Below are 20,806 nucleotides of genomic sequence, written 5' to 3'. Positions count from 1 at the left end.
TTAAACAGAATGCAAGAATGCACTCATACTCTAATTTATGCCATCTCTTTGGAAAATGGGAAAAGAAAAGTAGAAAAATGCTAATTTAGTAAAAGCTCAAGAAATTCTGGTCTGATTTTTATAGTTAAGCAAGCTTAGTGGCATAATTCTCAGCAACGCTCTCCATAAAAATCAAATTCTTAGCAAAGGGCTCATGAAAGTTCATATTTGTTACATAATTCAATAAATTATCAACATTACTCTTACTAACCTGATGTCCTGGGAATCCAGCCTCTCCTCTTCTTCCAGGGAAACCGGGAATTCCGTTATCTCCCTGCAAAATAGGGGAAAACAAGATCCCTAATATTAACAACATGACAAAGATCCAACACATGCTAATATTAATTATTGCTCATATCAGAAAATGGGTAAAACACCATTCCTAATTTTACTAGAATCCAATCTTGTTCATTTCCATTATTTTAAAGATTTTGATTTTTTTAAAAAAAGTAGCAAGAGACAGAAGTCCTGAATATTGGAATCAGAATTTACAAGTGCTTGTACAGAAGAAACTATATGATTTTTTTTTCACTTTCATTTTGACTCCTCATGCCTTCAATCAGAATCAGGCATGTATCATTGGCATATATCATGAAAATTGTTCTTTTGTGACAGCAGTACATTACAATACATAATTATAAAACTAAAATTTCTATAAGTATATATATAAAAGAAAGTTAAATTAAACAACGCAAACAGTCCTGACGAAGGGTCTCGGCCTGAAACGTCAACTGTACCTCTTCCTAGAGATGCTGCCTGGCCTGCTACATTCACCAGCAACTTTTATGTGTGTTGCTTAAATTAAACAAGTTGTGCAAAAAGAGAGGGAAAAATATTCAGGTCGTGTTCATGGGTTCATTGTCCACTCATGAATTTCATGGCTGCTCCTGAAATGTTGACTGTGTCTTCAGGCTCCTGTAGCTCTTCCTTGGTGGTGGCAATGAGAAGAGTGTATGTCCTAAGTGACAGAGGGCCTTAATTATGAATGCTACCCTTTTGAAAGTGTCCTGACTGCTGGGAAGGCTAGTACCCATGATGTAACTGGCTGAGTTTACAATTTCCTGCAGTTTTTTTCCCAATCCTGTGCAGTGACCTGTCCGTATCAGAAGAATGGTGATGCAATCAGTTAGTATGTTCTCCATGGTACATTTGTAGAAATTTACCGTTGTCTTTGGTGACGTACCAATTCTCCTCAAACTCCTGTCTTTGTAATTGCATCAATATGTTGGGCCCAGGATAGGTCCTCAGAGATGTTGACACCCAGGAACTTGACATTTCTCACCCTTTCCACTTCTGATTCCTCGATGAGGACTGTAGGTATTTCCATGACTTCCCCTTTCTGAAGCCCACAATTAATTCCCTGGTCTTATTGAAATTGAGCACAAGGTTGTTTCTGGGACACCACTCAACCAGCCAGTCTGTCTCATTCCTGTACGCCTCCTCATCACCATTTGAAATTCTGCCAACAATTGTTGCACCTTTGGCCAATTTAGGTGGCGTTTGAGTTAGGCCTAACCATCCAATTGTGGGTATAGATAAAGTAGAGCAGTGGGCTAAGCACCCACCCTTGAATTGGGCCAGTGTTGATTGTGAATGAGGAAGAGAAATTATTTCCGATCTGCGCAGGCTGTGGTCTCCCAATGAGGAAGTCAAAGATCCATTTGCAGAGGGAGGTACAGAGGCCCAGGTTGTAGTCAATAAACAGCAGCCTGTTGTAGGTATTACTATTGTTTAGGAGATCCAGGGTCATGTGGAGAACCAGTGAGACTGCATCCACTGTAGACCTATTGTGGCAACAGGCAAATTGTAGCAGTCTAGATCTTTGCTGAGACAGCAGTTAATTGTAGCCATGACCAACCTCTCAAAGCATTTCATCACAGTAGATGTGAGTGTCACTGTGATGAAATGCTTTGAGTAGTTTATAGATAATGCCATGAGGACCAATCATAATTGTTTTTAAAGCTTTTTAAAACAAATGGCACAATTCTAGAAAGGGATGTAGGATTAGAATCAGAATCAGGTTTAATATCACTGGCAAGTGTTGTAAAATTTGTTAACTTAGTGGCAGAAGAACAATGCAATGCATGATTACATGGGAAAAAATATATATGTAAATCAATTTCGGTAAGTACATATATATATGTATATTAAATAGTTAAATTAAAAATAGTGGAAAAACAGGAAAAAAAGTAAGGTAGTGTTCACAGTTTCAATGTCCATTTAGGAATTGGAGAGGAAGAAATGGTTCCTGAATCACTGAGTGTATGACTTCTGGCTTCTGTGCTTCCTTCCTGATGGTAACAATGAGAAGAGGCCATGCCCTGGGTGATGGGGGTCTTAATGTTGGATGCTGCCTTTCTGAGGCACAGCTCATTGAAGGTGTCTTGGTACTATGAAGGCTAGTACCCAAGATGGAGCTGATGAATTTTACAACTTTCTGTAACTTCTTTTTGTCCTGTGCAGTAGCCACCCATACCAGACAGTGATGTAGCCTGTTAGAATGCTCTCCATCGTAAATCTGTAGAAGTTTTTGAATGCTTTATGTGACAAACTGAATCTCCTCAGATTCCAAATGAAATTTAGCTGCAGTTTTGCCTTCTTTATAGCTGCATCTATATATTGGGACCAGGTTATATCCTCAGAGATCTTGACACCCAGGACTCACTCTCTTCACCTCTGATCCCTCTACAAGGATTGGTTTGTGTTCTTACCCTTCCTGAAGTCTGCATTCATCTTTTTGGCCTTACGGACATTGATGTATGATATTTGAGGGTGGCAAGATAGGCTTATAAAGGTTCTTAAAATTGTGGGCGGGATCATAAGTAAAATATAAAGTGAAAAAGCAAAGATGTTATGCTAAAGCTTTTGAAGCTGGTGGTTTGGGCTCAGTGAAGGCCTGTGTCCCTATCGGGGGACTTTTGTACAGGTGCCAAGGTTTTGGAGAGCGAACAAAAGATTTACAAGCCTTCCACTGTATGCAGAGACTGGAGAAACCTTGACAACTCTCTGTACATGGAAGTTATAATAGTGTTGCTTAAAATTATGCAGGCATTGGATGGAAAGTATTACAAGAGTGATGAAAATAAAGGGTGGATCCTTTAGTTTCTGAAAAAGGATGATTTTCTATTTGCTAAAACATTCAAAGATTAGCAGGAAATAAAACTGAGGAAGCACAATTCTATCCTGACCCCAAACAATCTGGCTATAAATTAATTAATATTAATATTAATATTCTTCTTTCATTAGTATTCTACTTGAAAATATTATATTAATGTTGAGAACAAAAATTTAAAAGAATCATTTAAATTTAATGTCAAAAAACAGAGATCATGAAATTCTTTAATTATTTTAATTTAAATGTTCTACAATTGTATCCTTTTTCTACTCTCCTTTATATAGCCAATAGCATTAGAGACTATTGACTAACTTACTTCAATCATTTTAGCCAACACTGTCTAATATGTAGATTTATAGCTGTAAGTGATTTGTTCAATCTGTTCAAAAAATGCACCAAGTTTCCAGAAGATATTTTGTCTTCCACATAATAAGTATTTGTATTCACCTGTTGGCCTTGGAATCCAGGGGGCCCAAAGGATCCTGTGATACCAGGTCGTCCACTGCGACCCTATAGGAGGAAGACCTATGTTATTTAGAGAACTGAGAAAAGTAATCATAAAGGTTGCAGAACATCTTGCTTGATACCTCCTTGCTTGATTTAGAGTGAAACTTGTCATCCTACACTCAACAGCCACAAGACAATTAATCCCAAAGTCCTCCTGGCCTGGACGCTATGTACCATACTTATCAGAGGAGAGGAATAAGAAAAACATATGCTAGTTCCGTTGAATAATCAGATTCAACTTGACCTGTTTTGTGTTCCCAGCATTTTCTGTTTTTATTCCAGATTTCCTGCATCTTGTTTTTTGCTCCTTAATAGTTTCATCCAACTGGCATGTTTGAATGGAAATTTAGAGCTACAGTGACATCTAATTACGCATAACAAAGTAGATCAGTTTTAGTAACTGAAAACTACATAAATATGGCATTCATTTGAGAAGCTATTGACGTTCAATTCACAGCCAATCTTCCCAACAAAAAGTTGAACATATCATCAAGTCGTGAGTTCCTCTTGAATGTAGCTGTTTATAAACATTACCATCCTAGTTCATTCTTTTTGCATTAATTTGGAATTGGTAGACTAATTCACCTGATCAAATCAGACACTCATTTTGCACTGCAGTGTTAAACTCATAAAGGAAAAGCTTTGTAAAAGGTAAAACCAGTTTTATATTGAATGATGTAGGTTTCAAAGTACACGTGATAAATAAATAAATCTGAAATCTGAATAATTTAATCTGATGTCTAAATGCTCTGTCACTACATAATTCTGCAGTCTCAATCCATCAAACAATACGTTCAGCAGCATGCAATACAGTTATGTGCAACTAGTTGCGACAAACCAAAAGCCAATCATTTAATCTAACAGACAAGATTTCTGCGAATGAACATTTTTATACAGTTGTGCTAGAGTTCCTTATGCTAAATTAGCACTATAACTAATAAACATACCTTGCGACCCATAGCTCCTCTCCGACCACGTTGACCCTTTAAAGACATAAAAGTATATTTGTTTTAGACTGTTGATCAAATCCAAAAGTTTCCATTGCATTATATAACAATATAAGGGCAACAATACTGTAGTTCATCTCAAGTAATAATCATAATTAATCTTCTGGATATTTGGACGGCAATCAAATTTACAGTGAATAAATTTAGTTTGGCTAACAGAGAAATTGTAGCAGCAACAAAGGGGTAATTTTCAGGAGGATGGCTGTCACTGTTGGACTGCCATGAAAATGAAGTGAAGTGATTGAGTATAATCTATCCAAAATAGCTGATGATACAAAGCTCAGTTACTGTGTGGATTGTGAGGAGGCTACAGACAGGTGCCGGGGTGCGGGACTGAGGGGGTGGGAGGGGCAGGTGGTGTTAGATAGCCTGATGTAATGATCAAGAGCATGGCAAGTGAAATATAATGTGTGAAATCATGAATTGATCCACTTTGGTAAAAGGTTAGCATCACAAAGTATATTTTAAATATATTTTATATTTGAGAGTGTTGGTTTTTGGATGGGCCTGGGTGAAACAGTGAAAGAATATAAGTGCCAAGAGCATAAGGAATCATTGGAAATCTCTCCCCAGTTTGACTGTCAAGGCTTCGTCAGTGAACTCATTCAAGATGGCATTACATTTATTTTTGCCAAGTGCATCGTGATATGAAGTTACTGCAAAAAAATGTTGCTGAGATCAGAAGGTAAGCATCAATCAATGGCAGATCAGACATCAAGCGTAAGTGGTTCATTTATTCTGCTATTTATGTTCCGAAAAAAATCAGTGCTTGTTTGAACTCACTTAGAATCAGATAGAGTAAATGGGAATGGAGAGCACTGTAGTTAACCAATTCATACAAAACGATTTACATAACTTAAACTGATTTAAAACACGTAAACAAACGCCAGCATTCAAGAGTGGAAACACAATGTTAACTAGACATTAACAATAGGCAACACACACAGAATGCTGGTGGAACGCAGCAGGCCAGGCAGCATCTATAGAAAGAGGTACAGTTGACGTTTCGGGCCGAGACCCTTCGTAAGGACTAACTGAAAGAAGAGATATTAAGAAATTTGAAAGTGGGAGGGGGAGAGGAGATCCGAAATGATAGGAGGAGACAGAAGGAGGGGGGATGGAGCTAAGAACTGGAAAGTTGATTGGTAAAAGGGATACGAGGCTGGAGAAGGGAGAGGATCATGGGATGGGAGGCCTAGGGAGAAAGAAAGGGGGAGGGGAGCACCAGTGGAAGATTGACAGCAGGCAAGGAGTTATTGTGAGAGGGACAGAGGGAGAAAAAAGAGAGAGAGAAAAAAAAAGGGGGAAATAAATAATAAATAAATAAATGAATAATGGATGGGGTACGAGGGGGAGGTGAGGCATTAACGGAAGTTAGAGAAGTCAATGTTCATGCCATCAGGTTGGAGGCTACCTAGACGGAATATAAGGTGTTGTTCCTCCAACCTGAGTGTGGCTTCATCTTGACAGTAGAGGAGGCCATGGATAGACATATCAGAAGGGGAATGGGAATAGGCTCCTTGATGGCTTGACCTGTGGAGCAAGTGTTTTGTTGCCAATTAATGCCAAGTATTCTCCAGAGTGAAGTGGGCAGAACATATCCTCGCCAACTTCTGAAGCCATGAACTGCAGTGGTTGTTGCAAATTTTCCTTCACATTTTACGAAGTTTATAAACAAAGTTGATGACGAATTGGCATACACGTCACAACCACAGATTCGGCAGCGCAGAGATACGGCAACTGTGCTGGTGAATTTGTGTCAGCTAATTATTATTTAATCATGATAGTGTTTCACTCCCTACTTGTCGTGGTAGTGCTTGTCGAGACTTCGACAGAGCACAGCAATGCTTCGCTTTTGTTTTGCATCGGTCTTGCCTGAGAAATTGGACTGTGAAGTCAACTGACTCTGAAGACTCGCAGTATTTGTTTAATAATTAGATGTTATTTTCAGCCACAGTGTAGGCTTCATTTCCCATTTGAGAGTTTTAGTTAATGGCCCTGTTTGGCCGAGTGTTTATTGTTTTATTTTCCCTTGGACTCTGTTTGCATTAAAGTTTTGTGAACTATTCACCCACTTCAGTGTCTCTCACTCCGCACTGGGGCCATATCCGAACCACAGTGACAATACAGGAGGGAGATTGAAAATGTGGCTAAGTGGTGTCAACACAATAACATCTCACTCAATGTAACCAAGACCGGGGAGCTGATTATTGATGACAAGAGGTCCATGGGCATGTCCTCTTTGGGAGATGAGAGGTGGAGAGGGTCAGCAGCCTCAAATTCCTTAGCATTATCATTTCAGAGGATCTTTCTTGGGTGCAGCACATAAGTGCCAATACATTGGAAACACAGCAGTGGTTCTACTTTCTTACAAATTGGCGAAGATTTGGCACATTATCTAAAACTTTGATAAACTTCTATATATCTGTGGTGGAGAGTATACTGCCTGGTTGCATAATAGTCTGGTATGGAAACACCAATACCCTTGAATGGAAAATCCTACAAAAAGTAATGGATACAGCTCAGACCATCATGGGTAAAGTTTTCCCTACCACAGAGCACATCTACAAGGAATGTGTTACAGGAAAGCAGCATCCATTATCAAGGACCCCCATCATCCTGGCCACGCTCCCTATTCACTTTTCATATCATAAGGAGGTACAGGAGCCTCAGGTACACCAGGTACAGGAACAGTTATTACCCCTCACCCAACAGGTTCTTGAACCAGAGGGAATAACTTCACTTGCCCCAACACTGAACTGTTCCCATAAACTAAGGACTCACTTCCAAGGACTCCTCATCGCATGTTCTCAATATTTATTGTTTATAGAAACATAGAAACATAGAAAACCTACAGCACAATACAGGCCCTTTGGCCCACAGAGTTGTGCTGAACATGTCCCTACCTTAGAAATTACTAGGCTTACCTATGGCCCTCTAATTTACTAAGCTCCATGTACGTATCTAGAAGTCGCTCAAAAGATCCTATCGTATCCACCCTATTGTTGCCGGCAGCCCATTTGACGCACTGACCACTCTTTGAGTAAAAAACTTACCCCTGACATCTCCGCTGTACTTACTCCCCAGCACCTTAAACTTGTGTCCTCTTGTGGCAACCATTTCAGTCCTGGGAAAAAGACTCTGACTATCCACACGATCAATGCCTCTCATCATCTTATACACCCCTATCAGGTCACCTCTCATCCTCTGTCGCTCCAAGGAGAAAAGTCTGAGTTCACTGAACCTATTCTCATAAGGCATGTTCCTCAATGCAGGCAACATCCTTGTAAATCTCCTTTGCACCCTTTCTGTGGTTTCCACATCCTTCCTGTAGTGAGGCGATCAGAACTGAGCACAGTACTCCAAGTGGGGTTTGACCAGGGTCCTATATAGCTGCAACATTTCCTCTTGGCTCCTAAATTCAATTCCATGATTGATGAAGGCCAATACACCGTCCACCTTCTTAACCACAGTGTCAACCTGCGCAGCTGCTTTGAGTATCCTATGGACTCAGACCCCAAGATTCCTCTGATCCTCCACACTGCCAAGACTCTTACCATTAATACTATATTCTGCCATCATATTTGACCTACCAAAATGAACCACTTCACACTTATTTGGGCTAAACTCCATCTGCCACTTCTCAGCCCAGTTTTGCATCCTATCAATATCCTGCTGTAACCTCTGACAGCCCTCCACACTATCGACAACAGCTCTAACCTTTGTGTCATCAGCAAACTTACTAACCCATCCCTACACTTCCTCATCCAGGTCATTTATAAAAATCATGAAGAGTAAGGGTCCTGAGGCACTCCACTGGTCACCGACCTCCATGCAGAATATGACCTGTCTACAACCACTCTTCTCCTTCTGTGGGTAAACCAGTTCTGGATCCACAAAGCAATGTCCCCTTGGATCCCATGCCTCATTACTTTCTCAATAAGCCTGGCATGGGGTACCTTATCAAATGCCTTGCTGAAATCCATATACACTACATCTACTGCTCTTCCTTCATCAATGTGTTTAGTCACATCCTCAAAAAGTTCAATCAGGCTCGTAAGGCATGACCTGCCCTTGACAAAGCCATGCTGACTACTCCTAATCATATTATACCTCTCCAAATGTTGATAAATCCTGCCTCTCAGGATCTTTTCCATCAACTTACCAACCACTGAGGTAAGACTCACTGGTCTATAATTTCCTGGGCAATCTCTACTCCCTTTCTTGGATAAAGGAACAACATCCGCAACCCTCCAATCCTCTGGAACCTCTCCCGTCCCCATTGATGATACAAAGATCATCGCCAGAGGCTCAGCAATTTTCTTCCTCACCTCCCACAGTAGTCTGGAGTACATCTCATCCAGTCCTGGCGACTTATCCAACCTGATGCTTTTCAAAAGCTCTTGCTCATCCTCTTTCTTAATCTCTGCATGCTCAAGCTTTTCAGTCTGCTGCAAGTCATCACTACAATCACCAAGATCCTTTTCCATAGTGAATACTGAAGTAAAGTATTCATTAAGTACCTCTGTTATTTCCTCCAGTTCCATACACACTTTCCCACTGTCACACTTGATAGGTCTTTTTTACACATATTATCCTCTTGCTCTTCACGTACTTGTAGAATGCCTTGGAGTTTTCCTTAATCCTGCCCGCCTAGGCCTTCTCATGGCCCCTTCTGGCTCTCCTAATTTCCTTCTTAAGATCCTTCCTATTAGCCTTATAATCTTCTAGATCTCCAACATTACCTAGCTCTCTGAACCTTTTGTAAGCTTTTCTTTTCTTCTTGACTAGATTTATTACAGCCTTTGTACACCACTGTTTTTGTACCCTACCATAACTTCCCTGTCTCATTAGAGCGTACCTATGCAGAACTCCACACAAATATCTCCTGTACATTTGCCACATTTCTTCCGTTCTTTTCCCTGGGAACATCTGTTTCCAATTTAAGCATCCAATTTCCTACCTGATAGCCTCATAATTCCCCTTACTCCAGTTAAACGCTTTCCTAACTTGTCCGTTCCTATCTCTCTACAATGCTATTGTAAAGGAGATAGAATTATGATCACTATCTTCAAAATGCTCTCCCACTGAGAGACCTGACACCTGACCAGGTTCATTTCCCGATACCAAATCAAGTACAGCCTCTCCTCTTGTAGGCTTATCTACATATTGTCTCAAGAAACCTTCCTGAACACATCTAACAGACTCCACCCCAATCTAAACCCTTTGCTCTAGGGAGATGCCAGTCAATATTTGGGAAATTAAAATCTCCCATCACGACAACTCTGTTATTATTACACCTTTCCAGGATCTGTTTCCCTATCTGCTCCTCGATACCCCTGTTACTATTGGGCGGACAATAAAAAACACCCAGTAAGGTTATTGACCCCTTCCTGTTCCTAACCTCCACCCACAGAGACTCCATAGACAATCCCTCCATGACGTCCACCTTCTCTGCAGCTGTGACACTATCTCTGATCAACAGTGCCACACCCCCACCTCTTTTGCCTCCCTCCCTCTCCTTTCTGAAACATCTAAAACCCAGCACTTGAAGTAACCATTCCTGTCCCTGAGCTATCCAAGTGTCTGTAATGGCCAGCACATCATATCTCCAGGTACTAATCCACGCTCTAAGCTCATCCACTTTGTTCACAACACTCCTTGCGTTAAAATAGACACATCTCAAACCTCCGGTCTGAGCGCGTCCCTTCTGTATCACCTGCCTGTCCTCCCTCTCGCACTGTCTACAAGCTTTCTTTACTTGTGAGCCAACCTCCTCTTCCCCAGTCTCTTCAGTTCAGTTCCCACCCCCCCAGCAATTCTAGTTTAAATTCTTCCCAGTAGCGTTAGCAAACCTCCCCACCAGGATATTGGTCCCCCTTGGATTCAACTGCAACCTGTCCTTTTTGTACAGGTCACACCTGCCCCAAAAGAGGTCCCAATGATCCAGAAATCTGAATCCCTGCCCCCTGCTCCAATCCCTCAGCCACGCACTTATCCTCCACCTCACTCTATTCCTATACTCACTGTCGCGTGGCACAGGCAATAACCCCGAGATTACTACCTTTGCGGACTTGCTTCTCAGCTTATTTATATATTCTTTTTGTCTTTGCAGTTTCTTGTCTTTCATAGATTGACTGTTTGTCCGTCTCAATGTGTGCAGTTTTTCACTGATTCTATTGTGTTTCTTGATATTTACTGTGAATGCCTGTACGAACACAATCTCAGGGTTGTATATGGTGACATATATGAACTTTGACCACATATTTACTTTGAGCTTTGAAGATAGTAGTTTATCTGAAGAATTAAAAGCTAGCAGGGAAATGGTTGTATTATTCAGTCACAGTATTCTTAGAAATCTTCCTGCTGACATACATTAAAGAGATAGGGAAGGTCAGACATTGTTTTACCTGAGGAAATCCATTCCATCTCAACAACCCTATGCAAAGATTGCTAATCTTGAAAATGAGATTGCTATCAGCATATTATAAAAGTATGCTTTTAAGTTGAGCCAAGTATTATACACATATAGCTGAATTGAACAGACTGTTTCGGGCTCACACATAAGTACTCCAAGAATTAAATAATTGAATCTATCTGATAGGTACACAGACTAGATCTAGTTTTAGTATACCGTGTTGGATTCAACTTGCCAGAACACCACCAAAATAAGAGCAATTATTATGCCCAATTTAGAAATAAACATGGCTAATAGTTGAAGGCAGTTGTATTTTTAAAAAAATTATACATGAAAGAACAAAATAGATTTGTGCAGAAAATATGAAGAAATCCACACGTGTTCTAGATAGCTAATTAGGAGCAAGGTATCTTACCTTATGTCCATCTTGGCCAACCTTACCTGGTCTACCTCTTGGCCCAAATTCGCCCTGTAGATTAATAAGACCGGTAAAGTTTCACTGTTACTGCAATTATAATCCCAACATTTTCACACATGGAAATGAGACTATAATGAGAAATCTCACTATTTTAATATAGTATAGTTTCAAAATATGCCTAAGTTTTGTGAGAAAATATTCTCTCCCTTGACGAGTTCTGTGACTTCCTCTGATTTATTTTATTAAGCAATTTCCTTTTTAGAAGCTTCTATCTTGCCATATGATCCTGGAGCTGGGAAAGTCAACCAAGAACACGAACTGTGTTTATGGCTCCAGTCTGAATGTAAACAGCAATATTTAGATTAGTCTGGCTGAAGAGCAAGGAGACTTAAACAGGAAGCTGAAGTTAGAATGAGGCTATTCTTACAATTGGGGCGATGTCAGGAAGCACTACTTTTCACTAATGATGGAAAAATCTGCAAATTCTATTGCAAAAAAAAAAGCCAGTTTAGCTCATTTAGTATAAAAAATTTGAATCTGAGACTAGCATACATTTATTGGGTAAAGAAAATAGGGTTGCTGCAGTAAATGGAGTTCAGACATAGTTCAGTCATAAGCCAATTGATTGGAGTGGAGTTTGCTTCTGTAAGTCAGTTTCAAAATGCTACAGCGTCTTGTGTCTTGAGCTGTTGGGGTGGGGTGCGGTGGAGATGGCCCTTCGGAGGAGATCAGCAGCAGCAGCCACGATTGTGAGTGTAGTGGACAGCAAGGAAGACTATCATGTTTTGCAGCGGGATCTGAACCAGCTGGAAAAATGGACTAAAAAATGGCAGGTCGAATTTAATGCAGATATGTGTGAGGTTTTGCATTTTGGGAGGCCCAACCAGAGTAGGTCTTACACAGTGAGCGGTAGGGCACTGAGAAGTCCGGTAGAACAAAAGGAGCTGAAACACAGATCCATAATTCATTGGAAGTGGTGTCACAGGTAGAGAGGGTCGTAAAGAAAGCTTTTGGCGTAATGGCCTTCCTAGATCAAAGTATTGAGTACAGGTGATGGGATGCTGAAGTTGCATAAGACATTGACGAGGGTTATTTTGGAGTATTGGGTGCTGTTTTGATTACCTACCTTCAGGAAAGACGTAAATAAAATTGAACGAGTACAGAAAAAAATTGCAAGGGACAGGAGAACCTGAGTTATAAGGAAAGATTGAATAGGTTAGAACTTAAAATGTAGAAGATTGAGGGGAGATTTGATAGAGGATTACAAAATTGAGGGGTATGGATATGGTAAATGCAAGCAGGTTTTATCCACTGAGGTTGATCAGACTACAACTAGATGTCATGGATTAAGGGTGAAAGATGAGACGTTTAAGGGGAAGATCAGGGAAAACTTTTTCAGAGGGTTGTGTGAGTGTGGAATGAGCTGCCAGCGCAAGTGGTTCATGCAAGCTCGATTTCAATGTTGAAGAGAAGTTTGGATAAATACATGGATGGTCAGGGTATGGAGGGCTATAGTCCCAGTGCAGGTCAATGGGAGTAGGCATTTTGAATAGATCGGCATGAACTAGATGGGCTGAAGGTCCTGTTTCTGTGCTGTAGTTTTCTATGACTCTGTGACTTCCGGAAGAGGCTTCTCATAGGAAATGAGGCTTGGGCAAATGGCTGATTTGTCAGTGGGGGGAGGCCATAATTCTAGTTTCAACATAGTTATGCAAAAAGATAGAAGTGGTCCACAATGTAAATTCCTAAATTGGGATGACACTGATTTTGATGGCAATGGTTGATCAATGTGAGCAGATTAAAAAATAATGTTTGGCAACTGGGAGGCTTTTGAAAGTACAATAAGAAGATTTCAAAGAAAGCATGTTCTTACTAGAGTTAAGAGCATGTCTGACCAGATTGGGAATCTTTGACAAGGGATATTGAGGCTATGATCAGGAAAATGTATGTTAGGTTTAGGAAGCGGGGATCAAATGAATCTCTTGGCAACAGAATCTCTGTAGGGACGGGGTTTGTATTCTGGAGATGGAAAGAACAACTAGAAGACAGCAGAAGAGAGCCAGAAATGCAGCCATGGTTGCCACCACTACTACATATACATGTCCCACCTGCAATAGAGCTTGTGGGTCCAGGATAGGACTGTATAGTCATCAAAGATCTCACCGTTAAAGGAGTGAACATTGTCATCAGATTTCGATGGACAACCGAAGAAGATAAGGGAAGTAGGGGTACTCTTAAAAAAGAAATACAAAGGGCAAAAAGAGTACAGGAGATATCCCTGGTAGACAGTTTAAAAAAGAATCCCAGAAGTTTCTGTAAGTATACTAAAAGTGAAAATTTAACTGGGGAGATAGTAGTTCCCTTAAGGAAGAGTGTGATAATCTACATGTTGAGCCATAGGAGATGGGCGATGTCTTTAATGAATAATTCTCAACTTCATCTGCTGTGGAGAAGAACGTGGAAGCTATTATGTTCAGGGAGGAGAACAATGATATCTTGAAGCATATCGACATTATGAAAGGGATGTGTGGTGGTCTTTAAACACATGAAGGTGGATAATGCCGAATGCCTGACCCAGTGTAACCTATGATATCGTGGAAAAAAATGCAGTGGTCCTGGCAGAGGTTTTTATATCTTAGTTAGCCATAGGTAAGGTACCCGGGGACTGGATGATAGCTAAAATTTGCCTTGACACTCAAAGAGCTGCAAGAACAAGCCAAGAAACTACAGACCAATTAGTTTGACATCAGTGGGAGGAAAGTTCCTGGGTGGGATTCTGAGAAACAGCATTTATTCACATTGGGAAAAACAAGAACTGATTAGGGAGAATTAGCATTGCTTTGTGTGTGGGAAATTCTGTCTCTCAAATGCCATTGTGTTTTTGTTTGAAGTGATCTGGATAATCAGAACATATGGGATCTAGTATGAGCCAAGTATTTGGATACAAAATTGGCTTGATGGTTGGAGGTAGAGGGTGGTAGTAGAGAGTTGTTTTTAAGATTGTGACCAGTGGCATGCCATAGGGATTGAAGCTGGATCCTCTGCTTGTCATGTATGCTGATGAGTTGGATGAGGATTTAGATTACATAATTGGTAAGTTGCAGATGACACCAAAGTTGGGTGGATCATAAAAGTATCAACAGGATATTCATCAAATGCAAAGGAATAGCAGATGAAATTTAAGTGAAAGTGATGCATTTTGGAAAAATAAACTAGGACAGGACATTTACAATGAATGGCAAGGCCCTGGGGAGTGAAAAGAAGGTAACCTCAGGGCTCAAGTACATGGATCCCTGAAAGTTGTTACACAGGTAGACAGAGTGGTAAGGAAGGTATATGCCACTGTGTTTTTGTTTGAGATATCATATTATGGTTGCATAAAAGATTGATTAGACTGTACTTAGAATATTGTGTGCAATTTGATTGCCACACCTAAGGAAGGGTGTAATTATGCATGAAAAGACTCACAGGTTCTCAATCTCATTACTCATGCATTTCTTCTGTTGCCTGCTCTGGAAGGCTTGAGCTTCAAGGACAAAATGGACAGGCTGGGGCAGGTGTCTCTGGAGTGAAGGAGGCTAAGGGGTGACCTTAAAGAGTTCAACAGAATTGTAAGGAGCATAGATAAGGTAGTTAGCCACAGCCTTTTCCCCACAGTAGGGAAATAGAAAACCAGAAAGATTTGGTTTAAGGTGGTGGGAAAAAAGATTTAAAGGGGATTGAAAGGGCAAATTTTTCACTCAGAGATATTGGTACATGGAATGAGCCACCAGAGGATGTAGTGAAGGCAGGTACAATTACAATGTTTAAAAATTAGTTGGACATATGCACAAATAGGAAAGGTTTAGAGGGAAATGGGATGAGCTGAGGCAGGGATCTTGGTTGGCACAAAGTAGATGGACTAAAGGGCCTGTTTCAGAGTCGCATAACTCTGTGGATCTATGATATGAATGAAATTTTAAAAGTTCTGTATTTACACCTAACATACATGCCTGGAAATCCTCTGTCAACTTTGCTAAACACTCTACATACTAATAACAGCACATTCTACATTCTCTCTGAAATCCATTCGGATTAAATAAGAAAGGAATAAAAAGCGTACCTGTATGCCACGTTGTCCTTTGTCACCCTTCTGTCCTTTAGAGTAATTATCTATACCAGACGCACCCTGAAATAAAAAGTATATGCAATTTACATACAAAATCTACTCAAGGGTTTACTAATCTGACAAGGTTGTCTCCAACCTTCAATGAGAACCCTTTCCCCATTTCTACTGATGCTCAATGCTTCCAGTGTTTTCTGCGGAGTTTTTATGCAGACATTTCTCAGTTTTCATTATTAGTAGTCTTTAGTGGACATAGATGACCTTCCCCTTCAAATGTTAAAAAACATGACCTTTACCATCATACATTTAAGTTTCAGCACTACCTGCAAGACGAATATGGAAACGCAAGCTGTTTTTAACTCCCTGAAACTTCTATAAAGGGGCTTGCTTGTGTCCAAAGGTGGGTATCAATTATTCATTCTGCAATTTATGCTGCCCTTGCACCATCTTGGTTGGAACATGAGATGTGACATAGAGTTCCTGCTTCCTTTAGATTAAAAGCCTGTTTTCCCCTATTAGGCTCCTCTCAAGCCTTAAATGAAACTCTGGACAGACAACTGCAATCACCCTAGCAGTGTTTTTCCATCAACTCTTTGACATCACTCTCTTTCCTCTCCTCTCCCACACTCCAGCTTCCCATGACCCCCAAGACATCGCTCGCAGAACGGTGCTTCACAATTACTGGCCTTTCTCTTTCCCTGGCCCATGCTCTGTTTGTTGGAGGTACTTCCAAAACTACCAGAAATCCAGACAATGATTCTCTTGAGCTTCAGAAGTTGCAGTCTGTTCCTATTTCCACTCTTTCTCAAACACCAAAAACTATTCCAATGAAATGAAGCCTTTCTCTGCTCCTCGTGGTTACCGTGCAGTGTAAATAACCATCCACCTGGAAAACAATACTCTGACCCGCAGCATCTTATAAGATTAATATTTTCCTTTGAGCCATAAAAGTCACAAAATTGTTGACCTTATTTACAAACGATAGCTGTCATTGAGAAACTGGCTTATTATTCTCACACAACAAAATAGAGGAGGAAATCTACGTGGCTTCAGATTGCAGCACCTGCAGTCTCTGTGTCTTATTCTCACATTCTGTTAAAGGCTGCTTCTGAAATAATTCTGGAGAAGTTTGAAAATGTCTTTTCAACCAATTAACATAGCAGCAGTTCAGCAAGTATCCATGAAAGGATTTTAAATTTTTGAATAATTTTGACCATTTTTCGAATTGGAATCATGAGAACAAAAGTTCGAGGTCATCTGATCAAATTGAATGAAATGCTAAAATGATTCAATAGAATAGATGCAGAGAAATTATTTTGTCTAATGTACAGGGAACAACTGAGGTGACATAATCTTAAAGATCTGATCGTCACACAAAGACTGGCAGAATCTAAGAATTCCCTCACACGGAAGACAATGAACTCTGGAACAAGTGGAATTGTAATGGCTTGGGGCAAAAATTATTGCTGCATAGCAAATTATGTAAAATGCAGGCAAGCAAATGGACTTAACACAAATGAGCTTTAGTGTCTGTGACTTTAGTCCTCCATTCAATTCCCTGCTGTTCTAGGCACTGTCCTACACAGTTCCAATCAAGCTCAACACAAGAATAAAGGCAGTGTCTCATCTCCTAACTAGCCAGGTTGCAGCCCTTGAGTCTCAATTCAGCATATTTCAAAAATTACTTTTCCACTCTGTATCAGAACTGACCACCAGCCTGTGATATTAATCCAGTTCTTCTCTCCCTACAGGTGCACTCTCTCCAGATGGGTGTTTCTAGCACTCTCTCTTATTTCACTTTTCCAGCAACTGTTGCATTTATATCTCAGTTGAATAATCTTTTCCTGTCTTTGTTCATCCCTTCTATTTTCATCCTTTCAAGACCGACCAGCTACGATTAGCAAGCCTTCAACCGCTCTCAGCCAGCACTACTCTACTTGTTCCATTCAGTCTCTCTTGGTTTTGTGCCAGTCACAGGTATCCCCTTTATTCTTGGTATTCCTCCCTCTTTTAAACTTTTCCTAGTTCTGATGATGGTTCATACGCCTGAAACATCAATTTTTTTTTCTTTTTCCACAAAAGTTGCCAGAGCTGTTGTGTATTTCCAGTGTTTTTGTGTCTATCTGCAGTTTATTTTCACTTTATAGCCAATATCTAATAGAATCATAGCCTGCTTTGCCATTCAATGTCTCAAAAGCATAGCCAATAAAATATACCTTGCAATAAACAAGTTGTTGGATGACCTCATTTGGTCAGACAGCAACACTGGAGGCAAACAGCTTAGACAATATGACGGATCAAGATCCTGCATGCACTCAATGACCCCATTTTTTGGAATAGCAAAATGTGTGTGTGTTTTTAATTAATAACTCGAGAGCACAAACAATGGTGTTTACATCTTTCACCAAAATTTTCTTATGAAGAATTGCTTTCCCAAATCACATTTCACAATTAATGAAAACAAAAGATTAAATTTTAGAGCTCTTTTCCCTTTGGGCTATTGGATAACATCAGCATAGTGAATGCAAAAGTACAAGGCAAGTCAAAGAGCACAGCTTACTGCCTTAGTTGTAAGTAGAGAGATAACTGCTTCATACCACTCCTGTCAGGCCTGCACATGCAGGCTCCTCCCAGTCTCCATCTAGCTAATAGAAGTCATCAGCCACTTGTTTCTAACTCATCACCTGCAGCTTATTTAAACCCAGCTCTCAGCCACGATCTTTTTTCACTTATATGAACCAGCTAGCTTCAACCAGTTGCTCCTAGCCTTTAGCAACACTCACAACAAGCTGGAGGAACTCAGCAGGTCAGGCAGCATCCGTGAAAATGATCAGTCAACGTTTCGGGCCGGAATCCTTCGTCAGGACTGAAGAGGGAAGGGGCAGAGGCCCTATGAAGAAGGTGGGGGGAGGGTGAGAAGGAGAAGGCTGGTAGGTTGCAGGTGAAAAACCAGTAAGAGGAAAGATAAAGGGGTGGGGGATGGGAAGCAGGGAGGTGATAAGCAGGAGAGGTGAAGAAGGAATAGGGGAAAACACAATGGGTAGTAGAAGGAGGTGGAACCATGAGGGAGGTGATAGGCAGCTGGGGGAGGGGGCAGAGGGAAATAGGGATAGGGGAAAGGAGGGGGAGGGAATTACCGGAAGTTGGAGAATTCTATTTTCATACCAAGGAGCTGGAGACTACCTAGACGGTATATGAAGTGTTGCTCCTCCAACCTGAGTTTAGCCTCATCATGGCAGAAGAGGAGGCCATGTATGGGCATATCTGAATGGGAATGGGAAGCAGAGTTGAAGTGGGTGGCAATTGGGAGATCCTGTCTGTTGTGGCAGACGGAGCGGAGGTGCTCGATGAAGCGGTCCCCCAATCTGCGTTGGGTTTCAGCGATGTAGAGGAGGCCGCACCGGGAGCACCAGATGCAACAGATGACCCCAACAGACTCACAAGTGAAGTGTTGCCTCACCTGGAAGGACTGTTTCGGTCCCTGAATGGTGGCAAGAGAGGAGGTGTAGGGACAGGTGTTCCTAGCCGTTAGTTACCTCGTTGTGTTTAGTATCTGTTCTCTCTTGTTTTGTGGCCCCTTGTGGTTTGTTATTTTACAGTTCATTATTAAATTTCTGTTACTGTGCTTTTGGGTCAAGCTTCCCTTACATTTCATGACAGGATGAGTGAAATGTCTATTGTCTCAGCGGAATATGCTCACCTGAAGGAAGTTGTTCACCAACATGAGTACACAATCCAGAAGCAACAGAAAACCATTGACCATCTGCTTGCCACTCTCAACCAACTCTCTGTCTCGATACAACAAACCCAGTCTAGTCAAGCCCCTCCCTAAGAGCCCTGGATTCTGTTGCCTGAATGCTTTGACAGATCCCAAACCCACTTCCTGATCCAGTCTTACACTCTGGGCTCCAGCCATCTCTGTATTCTACAGACCAAGCCAAGATTGCCTCCGTTATCTCTCTCTTGACTGCTCAAGCTCTGACTTGGACTGACTGTAACTCGGACAATAAAACCACCATTTGCAATATATATGAGGAATTCACCACTGAGATGCACAGGGTTTTCCGACATCTGGGATTGATGGCGCGAGCTTCAGGACTCTTTGATTGGGTGACTGTGATACCATTTGTGCTTGCTATCTTGTGCGTGCTTTGTGCTGTGTGTGACCGTTGGTACTGTGTTTTGCACCGTGACCCAGGAGTAACGTGGTCTCATGTAGCTGTATTCATGTATGGTTGAATGAATGAATCTGGGAAGTGAAAAGGAGACAGTGGCTCGGATACTTCACCTGTGTCAAGGCTCACACACTGTGCTGCATTACACTGTGGAATTTAGGACCCTCATGGCAGAGTATGGCTGGAATGCAGAAGTGCTGCTGGCTCATTACCATCATGGCCTCTCGAAGCACTTGAAAGACAAACGGTCTACCACTGACCTCAAGCCTCATCGCTCTGGCCCTTTGAATTGACAAGCGTCTCATGGAACGACCCACCAGCTCATCAGCCAGAACCGCTTTTCTATTCCCAGAACCGTTTCAGGATGCAGGACCCTCTTCAGCAATGCCTCCAGGACCCATGCAGTTAGGGAGAGCTCTCTTAACCAACCATCCCCCCATCCAAGAGTGTGAGCATCAGTGGAACTTGTGCACATACTGAGGATCAGCCGAGCTCCCACGTACCGAATACTCACTGTGTCTGTGATATGACACCACCACATGTAGATGAGGGGCTTTCTATCTGGCAAGCTACCCCATCTCCTCATTCCAGCACTCAGTATCTCTGTCCTTCTACACACCCTGATGGCTCCACGCACTCAGGGCTTTGGAAGATTCTGGCGCAGCAGGCAAACTTCTGGTCCAGACCCAGTGTGTACAGCTTGGACTCCATACTGAGCCAATTTCTCATCCCTTCCACATCAGTCACGGACAGATGTCCCTTGGGGTCTGAGATGGCCAGAGCATGCTCATGGGTGTACAAATGAGCATTGGAGAGCACCGCAAGTCCATCCAGTTCCTCCGAATTGACTCACCCAGTGCTCCTCTTATTTTGGGTTACCCCTCACTTTGTCTAGTCATTCAGTTCACTGATGAGATGCCAGACAACATACCTGTGATCTCAATTGACCACATACTGTAAATTCGTGCAGATGAAGTAACCTCTTGACCTCACCAATCTCCCTCAGGAACACTACAGCTTGG

General features: G+C 41.4%; 1 protein-coding gene across 1 annotated transcript in view; it reads right to left on the bottom strand.

Moving 5' to 3' along the window:
- The window catches only part of LOC140212300 (collagen alpha-6(VI) chain-like), a 122,090-nt gene that overhangs the window by 42,836 nt on the left and 58,448 nt on the right, over positions 1-20,806 (bottom strand). The window contains exons 19-23 of the mRNA XM_072283004.1: positions 15,607-15,672; positions 11,502-11,555; positions 4,609-4,644; positions 3,602-3,664; positions 251-313 (exon numbers count right to left, since the gene is read on the bottom strand). Of these exons, the coding sequence (XP_072139105.1) occupies positions 251-313; positions 3,602-3,664; positions 4,609-4,644; positions 11,502-11,555; positions 15,607-15,672 (282 nt within the window). The remainder of the gene's footprint in view (positions 1-250; positions 314-3,601; positions 3,665-4,608; positions 4,645-11,501; positions 11,556-15,606; positions 15,673-20,806) is intronic.

This window comes from Mobula birostris, chromosome 19 (assembly GCF_030028105.1).
Source record: "Mobula birostris isolate sMobBir1 chromosome 19, sMobBir1.hap1, whole genome shotgun sequence".
NCBI classification, from domain to species: Eukaryota; Metazoa; Chordata; class Chondrichthyes; order Myliobatiformes; family Myliobatidae; genus Mobula; species Mobula birostris.
The sequence above is the reverse complement of the archived record's forward strand: the minus strand, read 5'-3'. Positions and strand labels throughout refer to the sequence as shown.